The sequence below is a fragment of the Cnephaeus nilssonii genome, assembly GCF_951640355.1.
Source record: "Cnephaeus nilssonii genome assembly, chromosome: 7".
NCBI lineage: Eukaryota > Metazoa > Chordata > Mammalia > Chiroptera > Vespertilionidae > Cnephaeus > Cnephaeus nilssonii.
Genome location: NC_137078.1, coordinates 90,657,621 through 90,674,526, shown reverse-complemented (window position 1 = coordinate 90,674,526; position 16,906 = coordinate 90,657,621). Strand labels below are relative to the sequence as shown.

The 16,906-nt window shown below is 58.0% G+C and overlaps 1 protein-coding gene across 2 annotated transcripts in view; it reads right to left on the bottom strand.

Annotated features, from left to right (window-relative positions):
• The window catches only part of HSPG2 (heparan sulfate proteoglycan 2), a 98,801-nt gene that overhangs the window by 15,578 nt on the left and 66,317 nt on the right, over positions 1-16,906 (bottom strand). Inside the window, exons 40-69 of one of the 2 annotated variants that reach the window (XM_079776728.1) lie at positions 16,082-16,140; positions 15,722-15,889; positions 15,464-15,574; positions 12,877-12,977; positions 12,600-12,780; positions 11,688-11,813; positions 11,402-11,554; positions 11,182-11,324; positions 10,768-10,903; positions 10,533-10,681; positions 10,188-10,338; positions 9,454-9,623; positions 9,221-9,368; positions 8,614-8,765; positions 8,287-8,422; positions 8,038-8,189; positions 7,159-7,294; positions 6,823-6,974; positions 6,249-6,387; positions 6,000-6,151; positions 5,279-5,414; positions 5,024-5,175; positions 4,275-4,413; positions 3,571-3,722; positions 3,226-3,373; positions 2,000-2,151; positions 1,488-1,629; positions 1,021-1,172; positions 491-635; positions 238-378 (exon numbers count right to left, since the gene is read on the bottom strand). In XM_079776728.1, coding sequence (XP_079632854.1) covers positions 238-378; positions 491-635; positions 1,021-1,172; positions 1,488-1,629; positions 2,000-2,151; positions 3,226-3,373; positions 3,571-3,722; positions 4,275-4,413; positions 5,024-5,175; positions 5,279-5,414; positions 6,000-6,151; positions 6,249-6,387; positions 6,823-6,974; positions 7,159-7,294; positions 8,038-8,189; positions 8,287-8,422; positions 8,614-8,765; positions 9,221-9,368; positions 9,454-9,623; positions 10,188-10,338; positions 10,533-10,681; positions 10,768-10,903; positions 11,182-11,324; positions 11,402-11,554; positions 11,688-11,813; positions 12,600-12,780; positions 12,877-12,977; positions 15,464-15,574; positions 15,722-15,889; positions 16,082-16,140 — 4,274 coding nt within the window. The remainder of the gene's footprint in view (positions 1-237; positions 379-490; positions 636-1,020; positions 1,173-1,487; positions 1,630-1,999; positions 2,152-3,225; positions 3,374-3,570; positions 3,723-4,274; positions 4,414-5,023; positions 5,176-5,278; positions 5,415-5,999; positions 6,152-6,248; positions 6,388-6,822; positions 6,975-7,158; positions 7,295-8,037; positions 8,190-8,286; positions 8,423-8,613; positions 8,766-9,220; positions 9,369-9,453; positions 9,624-10,187; positions 10,339-10,532; positions 10,682-10,767; positions 10,904-11,181; positions 11,325-11,401; positions 11,555-11,687; positions 11,814-12,599; positions 12,781-12,876; positions 12,978-15,463; positions 15,575-15,721; positions 15,890-16,081; positions 16,141-16,906) is intronic. The other variant, XM_079776729.1, reaches the window with a different exon arrangement.

Below are 16,906 nucleotides of genomic sequence, written 5' to 3'. Positions count from 1 at the left end.
ACCTCTGCCCCACGCCCCTGACACCTCCAGCCTGGGTGTCCAGCTCCCAGGGTCACAGATGGCAAATGAGAGAGTCCTTGCAGACTTCCTGGGTCCAGTCCGGAGGCCCCAGAAGGGAAGGGCCTTACCCAGGGTCACACAGTGAGTTTGGTGCCATCCTCAGCCTCTGCCCACCCACAGTGGTGATCACTATACATTGATACCTGCCTCCAGCCCCACCCACCCCACCCAGCTCACCCTCCAGCTCTTGGTTACGAAACTTCCACTCAATGCTGATGGGGGTTGCCCCGTCATGAATGAGGCACTTGAAGCTGGCATCCTGGCCCTGCTGCACGGTGCTGCTGGGCGGGTCGATGGAGATGACAGGGCTATTAAGGCCTGGGGGATGGGGGCACGGAGGGCTGGGCTCAGCAGGGCGGGGTTGGCTCAACCCCGCTGCCTCAGCTCCAGTCTCCCCCCTTTCCCCTGCCACGGCATCTGCCACACTCACGGTAGGAGGAGCCCGCGGCTTTGGGTGGGACAGTGACTGTGAAGGAGGCCTCCTGCTCAGGGCCTGCACCGCCAACTATGCGGCAAACGTACTCGCCGGAATCGGCTGGGGAGATGTTGTGAAGCCGTAGCTGGGAGCCATGGGTCTGTCGGAGCGAGAATGGGGCAGCCATCAGGCCCAAGACTTGGACGGGGCAAGTCCCCAGGCCTGGCTGTGCCCGTGCAAGTGCCCAGGAGTTCTCCCTTGGACTCAGGGCTCCAGCTGATAACAGATGAACTTCATTCACCGAGTCCTCCATGTCCAACCCCCCACTTTACAGAGGAGGAAACTGGCTCGGGAAACAGCTCAGCAGCAGAGCCAGGAAAAAAACTGGGTGTCTCGACTCCCAGGCTGATGAACTCTTCCCCCCAAAAGTATTTTCTCCCCTGGGGCCCCCACACTGGCCAGGGTTTGCATGAGGTTTGGGGTGTAGAAGGCAACTGCAGGTCAAACCCTGCCTGCCTGGAACCACCCCACCCTGGTCCCTGTACCTGGTGCTGGGCGGGCAGGCTGCCCCCACGCTTGTACCATGTGACCTGGGCGTGGGCCTGCCCGGGAACCACACAGTTCAGGTCCAGGGTCTGTCCTTCAGCCACACGGGAGGAGGAGGCCTCGATGTAGATGGGCTGGGCCAGTCCTGGGGCTGTGGGCACAATGGGTGGGTGAGAAAGGCAAAGCTCCCGGGGTGAAGGCAGGGACCTAAAGTGAATGCCAACTGGTCCTCCCGGAGGCACAGTGGCTGCCATGGCCGCGCGCCATTGACCTAAGAGGGTCTCCATTCCCCGGGGGCCAAGATGCCATGGTGAGGCTCAGCGTTAGACCCGGTGGTTGGGGAGCAGCTGGAGGACCTCCAGGAGCCCAGAGCCAGAGCCCTGCTGGGAGACGAGGGAGGAGCAAGGCCAGAAAGGGCCCCCTACAAGCCAGTGCCCCAGCACCGCCCACTGCTCCCATCACTCACCAGGAATGGGGTCTGGGCTGGAGGCCTGAATTGTGACCTGGACAGAAGTTCCCAGGATGTCTGAGCCGCTGGTCACTTGACAGGAGTACTCGCCAGAGTCAGCTGGGGACACCTGGTTCAGCCTCAGCAGGGGGCCGTGGACCTGGCCAAGGTTGGGGTGAGAGTGGGAGTGAACTGGGGGCCAGTGGCCAAGCAAGGCCTTCAGACATCCAAGTCCTCTGGAACCTGTACCCCAGGACTGCCATACGCAGTTATACAGGCTGCATCCTGCCAAAGGCAACCCCCTTTGACAGCAGACATTGTAGAGTATGTTTATGATGACATTTTTTCTGGGAGGAGGAGTAAGAGCTGCCCTCTTTTAATTCCCATCAAGGTGCTGGGGGGCCAGGAGTGGCACGCAGGGTTCTTGACCTCCTGACACCCAGTGACCTTGGGGCTGGATTCCGGCAGGATTGCCTGAGCAGGGGGTGGGGTGGGGAGTGCCCACATCCTGCTTTCTCCAGCTCCCTTACCTGGTGCCCGGCGGGAAGGCTGTTCCCTCGCCTGTGCCAGGTGACCTGGGCGTGGGGCTGCCCAGGCACCACACATTTCAGATCCAGGGTCTGCCCTTCAGCCACGTGGGAGGAGGAGGTTTCGATTCGAATGGGTGGGACCCTGCCTGGGGCTGGGGCACAAGTAGAGGTCAGTGAACTGGGACCTCCCCCCCTAACCCCCCGTGCCCCCAGTCCCAGCCCCCGTTTCCCAGATGTTCAGACCAGAGACCATAGGGAGGTGGCTTCGATTCCCCCTTCCCCATTCTCCCGAGGCCGGGAGCAGCTGGGCTAGTCTAGTGGGTAGAGGTGCCTCATTTTCCCAGCCCCGCCCCAGGCACTGGTCCCACCATCTCCTCCTGTGCTTCACTGACAGCCAGGGCTCAGGGCTCAGGGCTCAGGGCTCAGGGCTCAGGGCTCAGGGCCAGGCACCTCCACACAAATCACTGATGTTTCCTAAACACGAGTCGTGTGTGGCTAAGAACTCAGACTCTGTGGCCAGATTGCCTAGGTTCAAAACCCAGCTCCGCCAGGAGTTCTGTGACCTTAGGAAAGGTACTTCACTTCTGTGTCTGTTTCCCCATCCATAAAATGGAGAGAGCAAGCATACCTACCTCCAAGCATTACTGTAAGGATGAAATGAGCTAATATGTGTAAATATAACATTACTTATGCTATATCGTGTTTATCACTCAGCAATTCATATACTGTTATCATGACGTCTGCCACAGCTGTGTGTTCCCTGTGCTATTAATTACTTTACATTTTCCTTTTGATGGATTCATTTTAAAAAAAAAAAACACCTTTCATACTTAGCCCCGTGACAGGCAATAATTTCCATGAAATCATGACAGGTTTGATGTGTTGCTGTGTTCCCTCTAATAGACCACTATTATCATAGAAGACGTCTATTAGGGTGCCACCTCCAATCACCCTCACGTGCCCCCTGCGTTCCCTACAGGTGCACTGCCAGTCTTCAGGGCAAGAGCTCGACTGTCCCCACTTTACAGATGAGGAAAGTGAAACGCAGAGAGGAGAGGACTGTGTAACATCTCAGGGTGTAACAGAGGAGCTGGGACCCAGGCCCACATATGCCAGGCTCCAAAGTCTTTGCTCCAGGGCCCTAGAGCTGCACCCCACTTGACCTCTGCCTGTTGGTCCCCCCTCCCCCCTTTCTAGCCTCCTGGCACCACTGTAGGGACTCTTACCAGAGACAGGAACGGCACTAGAGCCAGAGGCCTCCACGGTGACCATGATCGAAGCCTCCAGGGAGCCAGAGCTGCTCACCACGCGGCACATGTACTCGCCCGAGTCAGCGGGGGACAACTGGTACAGCCGCAGCCGCGAGCCGTGAGCCTGAGCAGGGACAGGACAGGGAGACAGAGGAGCCGACATGGCAGTCGGAACCCTTGAAGGATGGGGCCAGGGAGGCGACTGCATCCCACAGGGTCTCCCAGGCCTCCTTGCTGGGCAGAGCTTAGGGAGCAGACCCCGATCCAGGGCCTCCACACCCAGCAGCCCTCCCACCATTTCCTGCCCCCAAACTCCCGTACCTGGTGGTGAGCTGGGAGGCTGCCCCCACGCTTGTGCCATGTGACCTGGGCGTGGGCCTGTCCAGGGACCACACAGTTCAGATCCAGGGTCTGCCCTTCGGCCACGTGTGAAGATGATGACTCAATTCTGATGGGCACGGCACCAGCAGGGGCTGGGGACACAGAAACACCAAGTCGGGGCTTTGGGCATAGTCAGGCTGGGGAACAGCTGGGTTGATAGACACCTCAGCCATAGAAGCTCCCACCCCCAAGGTAACAATGACATAGTCCGCGCTTACAGTGTGCTGGGCACGGCTCTAAGCACTTTCTGGATGTTAACTCATTTAGTCCTCACAAAATTCATAAACTTTCTTCGATGACAGAAATGTTCTATTACCTGCACTGCCCAATACAGTGGCTACTAGCTATACTCATGTGGCCACCAAGCTCTTGAAATGTAGGCTAGGAATTTGAAATTTTAAAAAAGAATTTAACTGCCACATGTGGCTGGCAGCATCGTTTCAGACGGCTCTATGAGGCTGGCATGAGCAAAATGCCCATTTCACTGAGGAAGAAACTGAGGCTGGGGGAAGAGAATAACTCACTCAAGTCCCTTCTTGGTATAGGCCGGATTCAAACCCAGGCGTCTTTCTGCAGAGCCCGTCCTCCCCAGGGCCCTGTAACCTGTGTCTCCTGGTCCCTTCCAGGGTCTTCATCAGACTCACCGGAGGGGTTGCCAGCATTGGGGGAGACTGAGACCATGATGGAAGCCTCCCGGGCATCGATGTTGTTGTTCGCCCGGCACACGTACTCGCCCGAGTCAGCCACGGACATCTGATTCAGCCGCAGGTGGGAGCCGTGGGCCTGGAGGGTAGATGGGGAAGGAGGGAGACAAGAAGTGGAAGGGCCCAGGGGTCACGGCTGGGCCAGGCCTCTTCCCAGGCCTCCCTAGTCAGACCTCTGAGGCTACCTGTGGGAAACCGCCCATTGTCTTCACTAGCAGAGAGGTGTGGACAAGGAACCCGGAAGGCTGGAGACCTTGAGCTCTGGCAAAGGTCAGAGCTATGCACCCACTGTTTAGTGGAGACAATGGAGCTGAAGCAACTTCCCTACCAGATAGTCATGTAAATCCTTACTGATAAGACAGTCTGCCTGTTACTGGAACTGCCTGCCTAAGGGCTATGGGTGTATCCCCAAACTGAATAAAAGGATGACAAGGCCAGAGCAAAGCGGAGCCCTTCTTGTCTTGTCTCTTTCATTAGCGCGCGGCCTCCTCCAGAGCCCGAACCCTGAACCTGAACCCTGAACCATGCGAGACGTGGGACACTCGCAGCTACCCTCTGTCTACCCGGGGCAGCAGGGAGGACTGCCCCAGGATTGCCAGCTAATGCTTCGGGTTCTTTGCCCCACGGCTGTCCTTGCACCCGCCCCAGGAGGCGAGGATCCACCCCCACTGCCACGTTCCACTCTGTACCTGGTGTCGGGCAGGAAGGTTGCCCCCACGCTTGTACCATGTGATAATGGCCTGGGGCTGCCCAGCCACCACGCAGTTCAGATCCAAGGTCTGCCCTTCGACCACTGTGGGGGATGAGGACTCGATCCTGATTGGTGGGGAGACACTGGGCACTGGGGACAGAGAGGGTCAGATGTAACCAGTCAGCCAACACTGACGGCGCCAGAAACCTCCCCCTGCGCCCACTTCCTGGCCCCCCTGCCGGTGTGCTCTCACCATGGGAGGAGCTGCTGCCCTGGATGGTGACGATCAGCGAGGTTTCCTGGGAGCTGGCGCCATTACTGACATGACACACATACTCGCCTGAGTCGGCTGGCGTCACCTCGGGGATCCGTAGCCGGGAGCCCACGATCTGAAGGGGAGCAAGTGTCAGTGGGTGAGGGCAGCCTCCCCACGTCTTGGGCACCGCTGCTGCCGGCCCTGGACTCTGGGAGCACCCCTGCCCTGCCTGGGGCCAGCCCTCACCCAGCCTCCTTCAGAACTCCCTCAGCGGCCTCCCTGAGGCTCTGGGCTGGGGAGGACAGTGCCTTTAGCCTTGGTACTGCTCTGCGGAGGCCCATCCTAGTGACTCCATAGCGCCCTGCTGTGGCTCTTGTTACACTGCCGTCAGCTGGCACCTCTGCCTCACCCTGGGAGCTCCCTGAGGGCAGGCACCGGTCTCCTTCCATTTGGAACCCTTAATGCCAGGTACAAGACTTGGCCTGGAGCAAGTTCTCAGGGAAGTGGAGGGAGTGACTCATAGAATGTTCTGTTAAAACATGGGATTCAACTGAGGTCAGAGGGACTTATCTCCATATCCTCAACACTGGTCGAGGGCCCATACAGCAAGAACAGCCAGTGATTGTTGAATGACTAAACGAGCACAGAGGAGGTGCCGGGAGCCCCTCCTGATTCCCATCAAGGCCAGTGCGCTCAGCTTTTGCCCGCTGGTTAGTACCTGGTGCCGCCTGGGTAGGCTGCCTCCACGCTTGTACCAGGTGATGGTGTGGGGGGCTTGGCTGGCCACCAGGCAGTTGAGGTCCAGGGTATGTCCATTGGCCAGGGAGGACGAGGAGGACTCGATGCGGACGGGGTACACCACACTCTGGGCTGGGAGGGGGAGACGGGAGGCGGGGTGTGGGAGCCGCCGAGGGTGGAGAGGCCCGAGCAGCCGCACACCACTTGCTATGACCCCTGAGATACTCACAGTGGGAGGGACTAAGGCGCTGCTGGATGGTGACGAGGACCGAGGCTTCCTGGGGGCCCGAGCTGCTGGCCACACGGCAGACGTACTCTCCAGAGTCCGCTGGAGTCACCTGGGGCAGCCACAGCCTGGAACCATGCACCTGAGAGGACAGGAGGAGGCTCAGAGCGGGGCCCTGGGGCTCGCAGCCAGGCTCCTGGCTCCCTTTTCTGGCCCCTCTCAGTCTGACCCCTCCGCGCGTCTCCCCCCCCCGGAACTTGAGGGAAGCTCTTCCAGGGAGAACCTCCATTCATGACTCTTCAATTCCCCGGCCCAGTATGAGGACGGGGTCCAGCAGGAAGAAGAGGGGGACCGGCATCTGCTATGTGCTACAGGGCAGGTGAAGTAGTCAGTGTGGGCCATGTGGCAGATGAGGACACTGCGGATCGGGAAGTCAAATGATTGGCCTAAAGTTACACAGCAGGCCAGAGGCAGAGAGCAGCATCCACACTTGAATATGCCTGAATCCAGAGACTATGGTCCTTATTCTGTAGTCACAAGGGTCCTTCAGGTCCCTTAGTAGCTCCCCGCCTCCTACCTGGTGCCGGGCAGGCAGGCTGCCCCCACGCTTGTGCCACGTGATCTGGGCGTGGGCCTGCCCAGTGACCAGGCAGTTCAGATCCAGGTTCTGCCCTTCTGCCACGTGTGAGGAGGATGACTCAATCCGGATTGGGAGGGTAACTCCAAGCGCTGGGGACAGAGAGCAGAGGGTCAATCCCTGGCTGGAACGGGAGGAGGAAGTGTGGGTGAGTGAAGGTAGGGGCTTTGGTCTCGTGAGATCCTGCCATTGCTGGAGTGGAAGCCTCCCCCGGCTGGGCCCGTAACCTTCCCATTCCGGCCCTCCTCTCCCTCCCCCGCGCCCAGTACCACTCACCAGGCACAGAGCCCACAGACTCAATGGTGACCCGGACAGAGGCCTCCAGGGGCACCGAGCCCCCCACCACACGGCACACATACTCGCCCGAGTCAACTGGGGACACCTGGTATAGTCTCAGCAGTGAGCCGTGGGTCTGGCGGAAACGGAGGTGAGGTCAGAGGGGGGCTCCATGAGACCCCTGCACTATAACATGCCTCTCTCTCTGACCCCGGAGGCCTGGCCATCAGCTCTATCCTGCTTAGGGGTGGGGAAGCAGAGGTCTTGTCCCAGGAGCGCTGGGTGGCCAGGGGGAGCCATGGTGAACTGGACAAGCACCAATACCACATTCCATCAATTCTGGGACATACTTTCTGATGTCTCTGATGTCCTGATACGCCTTTTAGAGTGAATAATCTCACAATTAAATGGCAGCTTTTTTTTCCATTAGAGGCACCTAAAAAAATGTTGCATCTTGCAACCAATGGCATCCTAAATTCTATAAAATACATTAATAATAATAGCTAATGGAATTACAGTAAAAACACAGCTCATAGCACTTTCTGTGTGCCAGTGCTCTGAGCACTTTGCATAAATATTAGTTCACTTCATCCTAAGACAACTGTGTAAGGCAGGGGCTATTACCATTTAACAGGTGCTGAAACGATGGCACAGAGAGGTTAAGTAACAAGCCCAAGGTCACAAGCTAGTAAGTGATGGGAGCAGCATTCACGCTGAGGTCTGAGAGTCTGGGTTCTATCCCTGCACTCTACACCTGTGCAATGGGGCCCCCGGCTTCCCCTGTCTCAGAGGAGCCCCGGCCCTCCCCATCTCTGACCTCACCACCCAGGGGCCTCCCTCCTGTCTCCTTGTTGGCCCATCCATTCTCGAGTCCTATACCTGGTGCCGGGCAGGGAGGCTGCCCCCGCGCTTATGCCATGTGACCTGGGCATGGGCCTGCCCGGGCACCACGCAGTTTAGATCCAGGGTCTGCCCTTCAGCCACGTGGGAGGAGGAGGACTCGATGCGGATAGGCTGGGTGCCAACAGGAGCTGGGGGAGAAGGTCAGTGGGTCACTCCAGTTCTCTGCAGCTGCCCATCTATTTATTCCCTTTTTCTGTCCCAGCCCAGCCTGGTGGCCCTACTCACGGTAGGCAAAGTTGGCCCCTTGGGTGCCGGTTACTGTAACTGTGATGGAGGCCTCCACACCATTGTTGGCCCGGCAAACGTACTCGCCTGCGTCAGCTGGTGACGCCTGGAAGATGTAGAGGCGGGAGCCGCGGACCTGGGCAGCATGGGCAGAGGTGTGAGGAGGGCTTCCCAGAGCCCAGCAGATGCCCCCCCCGGCCACCCTTTCCCCGTTCCCCTGAGCTGGGAACTGCCAGCCCCTCAGCTCAGAGGCCAGGATCCCTGCCGCCCACTGTCCATGGCTCAGCCCAGCTGACCCTCTCCCACCTTCCTGCTACTATTATGTACCTGGTGCCGGGCGGGGAGGCTGCCGCCACGCTTGTACCACGTGACCTGGGCATGGGCCTGCCCTGCCACCACACAGTTCAGGTCCAAGGTTTGCCCCTCAGCCACTGTGGAGGATGAGGACTCGATCCTGACAGGAGGGACGGGTCCTGGGGCTGTGGGGAGAGGGGTGAGGGTAGTAGTAGATGCTACCAGAAGGGAGGGCAAGAGCTGCCCACCTTGGAGCCAGCGTGGCCTTGTCTTCTGAGGCCAGGCCCGTGTTGGGGGGGTTGGTGGCCTGGGCTTGATGTCCTCAGCTGAGCAACCCCGAGGGGAAGGGCTGGGGCACGGGCAGAGCCTTGCAGAGCGGAGTGAGGAAGTGGGAGAGATGAAGGCGGATGAGGCTGGGAGAGAGGACAAGGAGGCAGCAGCAGAAACACGAGGAGAGACGTGGCCGAAGAGTGATGGGAAGATGGTGGGTAACTCAGAGAAGTGGAGTCTGCCTGGGCCAGGCCGCGGCCAGCTCCAACGTGAGCCTCCTGCCAGAGTCACAACAGGAGTCCCTACGACCTCAGCACCTCGGGAGGCTCCTGACCGCCTCCAGCTTGCCCTGTCATCGGCAGTCACTCACCAGGAAGGGAGCCAGCGCTGGAGTCCGAGGCCTTGATAGTGACCAGGACAGAGGTCTCCAAGGGCCCAGAGCCAAGGACTACTCGGCACACATACTCGCCGGAGTCTGCCGGGGACACCTGGTACAGCCGCAGCAGCGAGCCGTGGGTCTGCATGCAAACAGGGAGGGTTGGGAGGGAGCCAGAGCGGCCCAATCCAGGCCCTCCAGCAGGCTGGCCCTGGGGGCAGCTGTACCTGGTGCCGGGTGGGGAGGCTGTCCCCACGCCTGTGCCATGTGACCTGGGCATGGGCCTGCCCGGGCACCACGCAGTTCAGATCCAGGGTCTGCCCTTCAGCCACGTGGGAGGAGGAGGACTCGATGCGGATGGGCTGGGTACTGCCCCGAGCTGGGGACCCACCAGGACCTGGGGCACAGAGAGGCTGGTCAGATGGGAGACCTTTCTGGGGCTGGGACCTGCTCCTCAGCATGGCCAGCCAGGCCCCTCTTTCCCTCCCAACCTCCAACTCAGAGTTCAAGGTCCATTTGCCCACAGCCTAGGCCTAGACCAAAAGATGCAGACAATACCACAACCCCTTTCTATGGTGTTTGCCATTTTCCTATCATATGGTGGTGGTATGGCCCTCATTTCACAGAGGAGCAAACTGAGGCCCAAAAGGTAAAATAGCCAGTTCAGAGCTGATCAGGCGTAGTGCTAGGATTTGATCCCACGTCAGCCTGATTCCCTACTCATTGTTCAACCCTGATTCCACTGCTTACTGCTGAGCTCTGCAAACAGTAGCCTCATCATGGCCCCAGGTAAGCTGACGAACCTGACCCCCACCTTAGTCCTCTCAGCTCTCCAGGCAGGGAGTGGACGGTCAAAGCCTGCCTAGTGGCCCCTCTTGCCCTGAAGGGACCACAGGCACCTTCCCGGGGAACAGTGAGGTCCCAGGGCTCGGCCTCTGCCCAGGCCCACCTGGCTCCTCACCTGTGGTGTGGCCGGGGCCTGAATGGGTGCTGTGGAGGACAGAGATGGTGATGGAGGCCTCCTTGGAGTCTGACCCGTTCTCCACTCGGCACACGTATTCTCCAGAATCAGCTGAGGAAACCTGGGGGAGCCGAAGTCGGGAGCCGTGCACCTGGGCCGGGTGGGGACAGAGGTATGTGAGGATGGGGAGGGGGCTGTGGCCACCACTGAGCCACCCCATGCCGGAAGCTGGAGAGGGAGGAAAGGAAGGGCTGGCCCCTGCGCGTAAAGTGCCAGGGCTGTGTGGAGCCTCCCTGCGCACAGGAGCACCCCGGGACCCCTGCCTCAGGCTCAGGGAGCTCATACCTGGGTGTGGGGAGGCAGACTGCCCCCTCGCTTGTACCATTTGACCTGGGTTTGGGGTAGCCCTGTCACCACACAGTTGAGGTCTAGTGTCTGGCCTTCCGTCACAGAAGGTGATGAGGACTCAATCCTGACTGGCAGGGGGCTGGCACCTACAGGTGGAGGCAGAGGAGTGAGTAGGCCTCAGGAGAGCCCTGGCTGGTGCTCCCCACACCTTCAGCCCGCACAGGCCCTGCACCTGGAAGGACGACCACTTGGATCCGGGCCTGCGCAGTGCCAGCGGGGCTGGTGGCCACGCAGAGGTAGAAGCCGGCATCCGCGGTCGTGATGGCTGGGATGAGCAGTGTGGCGATGTCTGTGTGCTCAGCCCGGGCCTGCCACACAGGAGAAGGGTCAGTTGCCTGAGTGGCCGTGGCAGCCTGGCAAGGGCTAGCCAGCGAGGGTAGGCAGAGGGGGGAAAGGTAGAGGCAAGCACAGAGCCAATATTAGGGCCCAGCTGGGCACCAAAGAGGCATGGAGCCAGGCCACCCTGTTGGAAGTGACGAGAGCCAGAAGAGGCAGAGATGGGGTGGGACGCACAGGTGGGAGGGGCAGATGGCAAATGCTGGGACTCCCTTGAGCCTGTGGGCGTGGCCCGGATAGATCCCCTCACCTGTGTGGGGAGGCTGCCCCCTTCCTTCCGCCAGGTGATGGTGGCACTGGGCACACCTGCAGCCCTGCAGTACAGCCTGACCGTGCGGCCTTCGTGCACTTGGGTCCTCTCTGGACTCACCTGGACCCTGGGCCCATTGCCCCCTGCAGACAGAGCCCTGTGAGAACACCTCTCTGGGCTGCCCCTGTGCTCCCAGCCCACCCTCAGCCTGCCCTCTCACCATGCACATGGAGCACGGCCCTGGCCACCTGTTGCCCGGCGCTACTGTGGGCATAGCACAGGTACTGGGCTTGGTCCGAGGGCTCCACAGCTGGCAGGCGCAGGATACCGCCGTGGACTTGTGCCTTCTGAGGTAGCTGGCCACCAGGACCCCCTGATGTGGAGAAGTGGGTCAGCACCTGCTGGGCGGGCATTGCTGCCCCACTCCCCGCAGCCTCGGGTGCTGCCCCTGGCCTCCCACATCCAGGAGAGCCAGGTCCTGAATGTCATTCCTTCCACGGCCTCACCTGTCCACTCAAGGGTGGGCGTGGGGTGCCCTGTGGCGCTGCAGCGGAACTCGGCCGTCTGCCCAGGCTGCACTGTGAGCTGTGGTGGGTGGACAGACACCATGGGGGCAGATGGGGTGCCCGAGGCTGACGGGAGAAAGAACATGTGGTTGGGGGGGGAAGTATCTTCTGACCCATGGCAACAGCTTCCAGGCTGCTCTCCTTGCTTCCACTCCAGCCCCTCGTGGCCATTTGTCCACAGAGCAGGCAGAGGGAGCTTTGGAAAAGTCCATGGGGTCTGTTACTTGTGGATTTAAGGCCTACCTGTGGCTCTCTATCGCTCTTAGAATAAAATCCGAACTCCCTGCTGTGGTCCGCCAAGTACTACACGCACTCGCCTCTGCCCACATCTTCAAGTTTATCATCCCCCGTCCCCCCACAGCCCCAGCCACATGGGCCATGCCGTTCCACATACACCAATACGCTCCTGCTCCAGGACCTTTGCACGTGCCGCTTCCTCTGCCAAGAACACTCTCTGCCAGCTCTTTAAGTGGCTGAACACTTTCCCTTCCTTCAGGCCTCAGCTCAGAAGTCACCTCCCCAGAGAGATCCTCCCTGACCACCCACGTAGAGCAGCTCACCCTTCTCCCACATCATTTCTCTTTCCTGTCACCATGTATTGCTAACCCAGCATGCATCACCCTGTGTAATTACCCTGTATGTTCACCTGTTCCATGTTTACCTCCGCCCTACTAGAACATGTAGTGCAAGAGAGCAGAGCTCCTGTTTGACCGCCTTTGCTCTGTGTCTTCAGAGTCTAGGCCAGGGCCTGGTATACCATGGATGCTCAGAAACTGTCAACTGAACACTAGTCCTGGTGGGCATTGGGGAAGGCCGGGAGTGGTGGGCCAGGCATGGACAGGAGCAGTATACCTTGCACATGCAGTGTGGCTGTGCCCTGGTCCATGGCAAACATGTTGGAGCCAGTGCATACGTAGGTGCCCGCGTCACTTGGCTGGACATTGCGAATGGTCAGGATGCCATTGAAATCCATGGCTCGGTCTGGCAGCTTCCCATTGTGCAGGCGGGTCCACACCAGGGTGTAGGCCGGAGACTGCAAGTGGGGCAAGGGGGTGGGATGGGGGTTAGGGGTGGCGCTCGGAGACCCCAGAAGATAGTCTCCCCGGTGACCGCTCCATGCCTTGCCCACCTTGCTCTTGGCTGTGCAGATGAAGGTGACATCGGCTCCAGGGCGCACACTCTGGCTCCGCTGCTCCTCCACTGTCACTGTGATGGGCTTGCTCGGAGCCTCTGCAGGGATGGGAGGCCCCCGTGAGCGGTGTGCCGGCCAGGCCCCTGTCCTGTGGCCAGTTTCTCTCTCGCCATCATCTCGTCTGGGTGTCACTTGCTTCCCAGTCTAGCTTAGATTCCGTTCCCTGGCACTTCCCACCCTCATCCATCCGAACCCCATTATCGTCTTTTTTCTGCTGGCACTGAGCAGCCAGCGGCTGTGATGGGAGGACGTCACACCATGAGCCCGCTTGGCTCCAGGTCACGACCGCAGACCACAAATGAGCTCTGAACACTTCACACTTCACTCCAACTGGCCTTCTGGGTCTGGTTCAAGTTCCCATCCTCCCCAAATCATTTCACACTTCCTCCCGTCCTCTCCACCCTCCGGAACCCCCCTTCCACTTTCGTAGCTAATGGCTTCAATCCACACTGGTTGAGACAACAAATTGCTGGACAGGAATTTTCCCGTCTTTCCAAATCTACCCACCTCCCTCCTTCCTGGTCCCTGAGGAACGAGCTCTCCCTCCACAACCCCCCCTTTCTGAGGGCTGGAGCCCTCCCAGGGACTTCCTCCCTCTGTTGTGCCCGCTCTTGCCACGTCACTCCTCTCCCTCTCCCTCTCCACTGGATCATTCCTCTCCATAGACCAGTGATGGGCAACCTTTTGAGCTTGGTGTGTCAAACTTCACCAAAAAACTGAGCATAACTCGGGTAGTGTGTCACTTTGAGGAAAAAACTAACTCCAAGATTCTAGTCGCAAATGTTCCATCCTCAGGAGCAGCAAATGTTTCATCCTCAGCATGCGGCCTCGTGTCATCAGAAATGGCTACGCGTGTCAGTGCTGACACGCGTGTCATAGGTTCACCATCACTGCCATAGACTAATGTGTTCTAGCATATCCCATCTCTGAAAAGGCCCCCTTGACTCCATACTCTCCCCAGCTACCACCCCATTGCTTGGTCTCCCTTCAGAGCCAAGACTCTTGAAGGAATTGTCTATACTTGTTGCCTTCCCATCCATTCTCTGCCTCACTCTAATCTAGTGCTACCCTTTCGCTCCACTGAAAACAGCTCTTGTCAAAGCATGCTCATCAGGGGTTATTTCTCAGCCACACCTCACTTCCTCAGGGCATATGGTGAGGCCGAGCGCCCCCTCCTGGAAGCCTTCTCCCCTCTGGGCTTCCAACACGCACCTCCCCGTCTCCCCCTAGCTCACTGGCCTCACCTGCTCAAGTCTCTTGCTGCAAGAGACTCTTCAACTTGCCATGCTGAAGTTGGAGCTCCTTGTGGCTCTGTCCTCAAGCCACACTCTCCCTGGTAATTTCACCCTGTCCCATAGCTTTAAACACCACCCCTAGCCCTAGCCAGTTTGGCTCAGTGGATAGAGCACTGGTCTGAAGACTGAAGGGTCCAGGTTTGATTCTGGTCAAGGGCATGTACCTCGGTTGCAGGCTTGATCCCCAGCCCTGATCGAGGTGCGTGCAGGAGGCAACCAATTGATATTTCCCTCCCACATCAATCAATGTTTCTCCCTCTCCCTTCCACTCTGTCTAAGAATCAATGGAAAAATATCCTCGGGTGAAGATTAAAAAAAAAATTAAAAATATAAACACCACCCCTATGCCAACACCCCCCAAATTCATTTCTCTGGCTGGGGCCTCCTTCCTGAGTTGCAGACTCACATATCCAATGCCTGCGGATGTACCTACTTAGATGTTTCCCCAAACATCTCAAACTTGGCATTCCCTCTGGCTTGTTTGTAGCAGGTGCCGCCAGTGCCCCGCCCAGTCCCCTCACCCTGTTCCTTCAGTGCCACCAGGGGTGAGTGCTGCCAGCCACTGCACTTCTTCGCACAAGGGCTTTCTCAGGTCTCCAGAGACCACTGTGCCTGCCCAGGTGGGCAGAATGCAGGGGAACGGATGCTCCTACAACAGGCCCCAGTTGATGGCTGATAGGAGCTAGTATGTACATACCCCAGCACCCTTGATCCTGGGGTGGGGTGACTCCAAGGTGCATGCTTTACCCTTGAGCTTCCCAGAGTTCCCTTGGCAGCATTAAACAACTGCTCACAGTGGTAACTTGCTCAATAACACACCTGTTGCTGGCTGCCTTCTCTTCCCAGTCTTTCTTCACCTACTAAATAAACTACTAACATGCAAATCATTGTCTCAGACTCTGCTTTTGGGGGGAGCCCAAATGAAGAAACCTACTATTGAGCCTCTCTCATCTCAGTAAATGGCACCCCATTTGCCCAGCTGCTGGAAACCAGATGGCTAGGCATCATCTTAGATGTTTCTCTCTCCCTCAGTGACCACAATCAAGTCCGGCCATCTCTGCTCTAAAGCCAGTTCTTAACTCCATCACTTCTCTCCATCTCCATGGCCAGTGGCTCTGTGCAGGCAACCGCCATGCCCTCTGGTAAATGAATGTGCCAGCTGCCTGGGTCTGCAGCCTCAGCCCAGCTCAGGGCAGGCCGTCCTGGGGATAAGAGAAGGAGGAACTCACCAGTGACCAGCAGTTCTCCGCGACTGGTATTGGCATGATGGTGATTACGACAGGTGCAAATGTAGACCCCAGAATCAGAGGGCTGGACGCTGGGGAAGTGGAGCTCAGAGCCTGGTGGGGAACAATGGGAACTCGTCGATGCAGATGCACCCTCCTCCCATCACCCAGCCCTGTGTAAGGGCAGGACCCCAGCAGGGAAGAGACAGGCCAGTGCCTCCCCGCCCACTGGGTGGTTCATGGGGTTGGGGCCATGGGTACCTTGATGTCGCTGCTGGGTGCTACTGGGCAAGGGCCGCCCATCCTCACGAGACCAGTAGAAGTAGTGGGGTGGGTTCCCACTGACTTGGCACCTCAGGGAGTGGGGGCCACCTTGGGGTACTATGCTCCGAGTCGGTTGCACCTGGACCACCAGGGGGGCTTGGTCTGCTGGTAGGGGGAGGGGAGGACGGGAGAGGCCATTCAGGTAGGAGGCCGAGCATATGGCACTATCTCAGTATCTCTACTTTCCCAAAGACTGGCCTGCCCTCCTGGTCCTGTCCCCCAGACCTAACACCTCTTAAACTCCCTAGGCTCCCTGACTTGCCCATCACCCCAACCAGGGGCCATGGTCCCACTTACCCTGTGGCAGGCATCGGCCCCCTCGCACATTGGGGTTCCCCACATAACCTGGGGCGCACCTGTAGGGGAGGAACAACGACCAGTTCTGTCAGCTCCCAGGGCACCCAGTGCCTCATGGTGGACTTGGGGAGCTGGCTGCCCAGTGTGGGTTGGGAAGGCTCAGTGTTCTGGAAGGATTTCAGACACAAAGAGGCCTCAACACAGTGCCTTGGGGAACTGAGAAAGGGGAGGGCAAGGGGAATATCAGCAAGTTAGGTATGGGGGTGGTAAAGCCTTTATTCTCCAAGAAGACATTCATTCAATTAATGTTTATTAAGCAACTATTATGCTAGGTTATGGAAATACAACGGTGAACACGAAGTTCCTGCTCTTACAGAACTTACTTATTGGGAAAGCAACATGAAAACTACATAATGGTGCAGCCACTGTGGAAAGCAGTATGGCGTTTCCTCAAAAAATTAAAAATGGAACTGCCATTTGATCCAGTAATCCCACTTCTAGGAATATAACCAAAGAAACCAGAAACACCAATCAGAAAGGATATATGCACCTTATGTTCATAGCAGCACAATTCACCATAGCTAAGATTTGGAAACAGCCTAAATGCCCATTAGCAGATGAGTAGATTGGAAAACGGTGGTACATCTATACAATGGAATACTATGCTGCTTTAAAAAAAGAAGGAATTCTTACCATTTGCAATAGCATGGATGAAAATGGAGAGCATTAAGCTAAGTGAAATAAGCCAGTCAGTGAAAGATAAATACCACATGATCTCACTCATTTGTGGAATATAAAGAACATTATAAACTGATAAACAAAAAT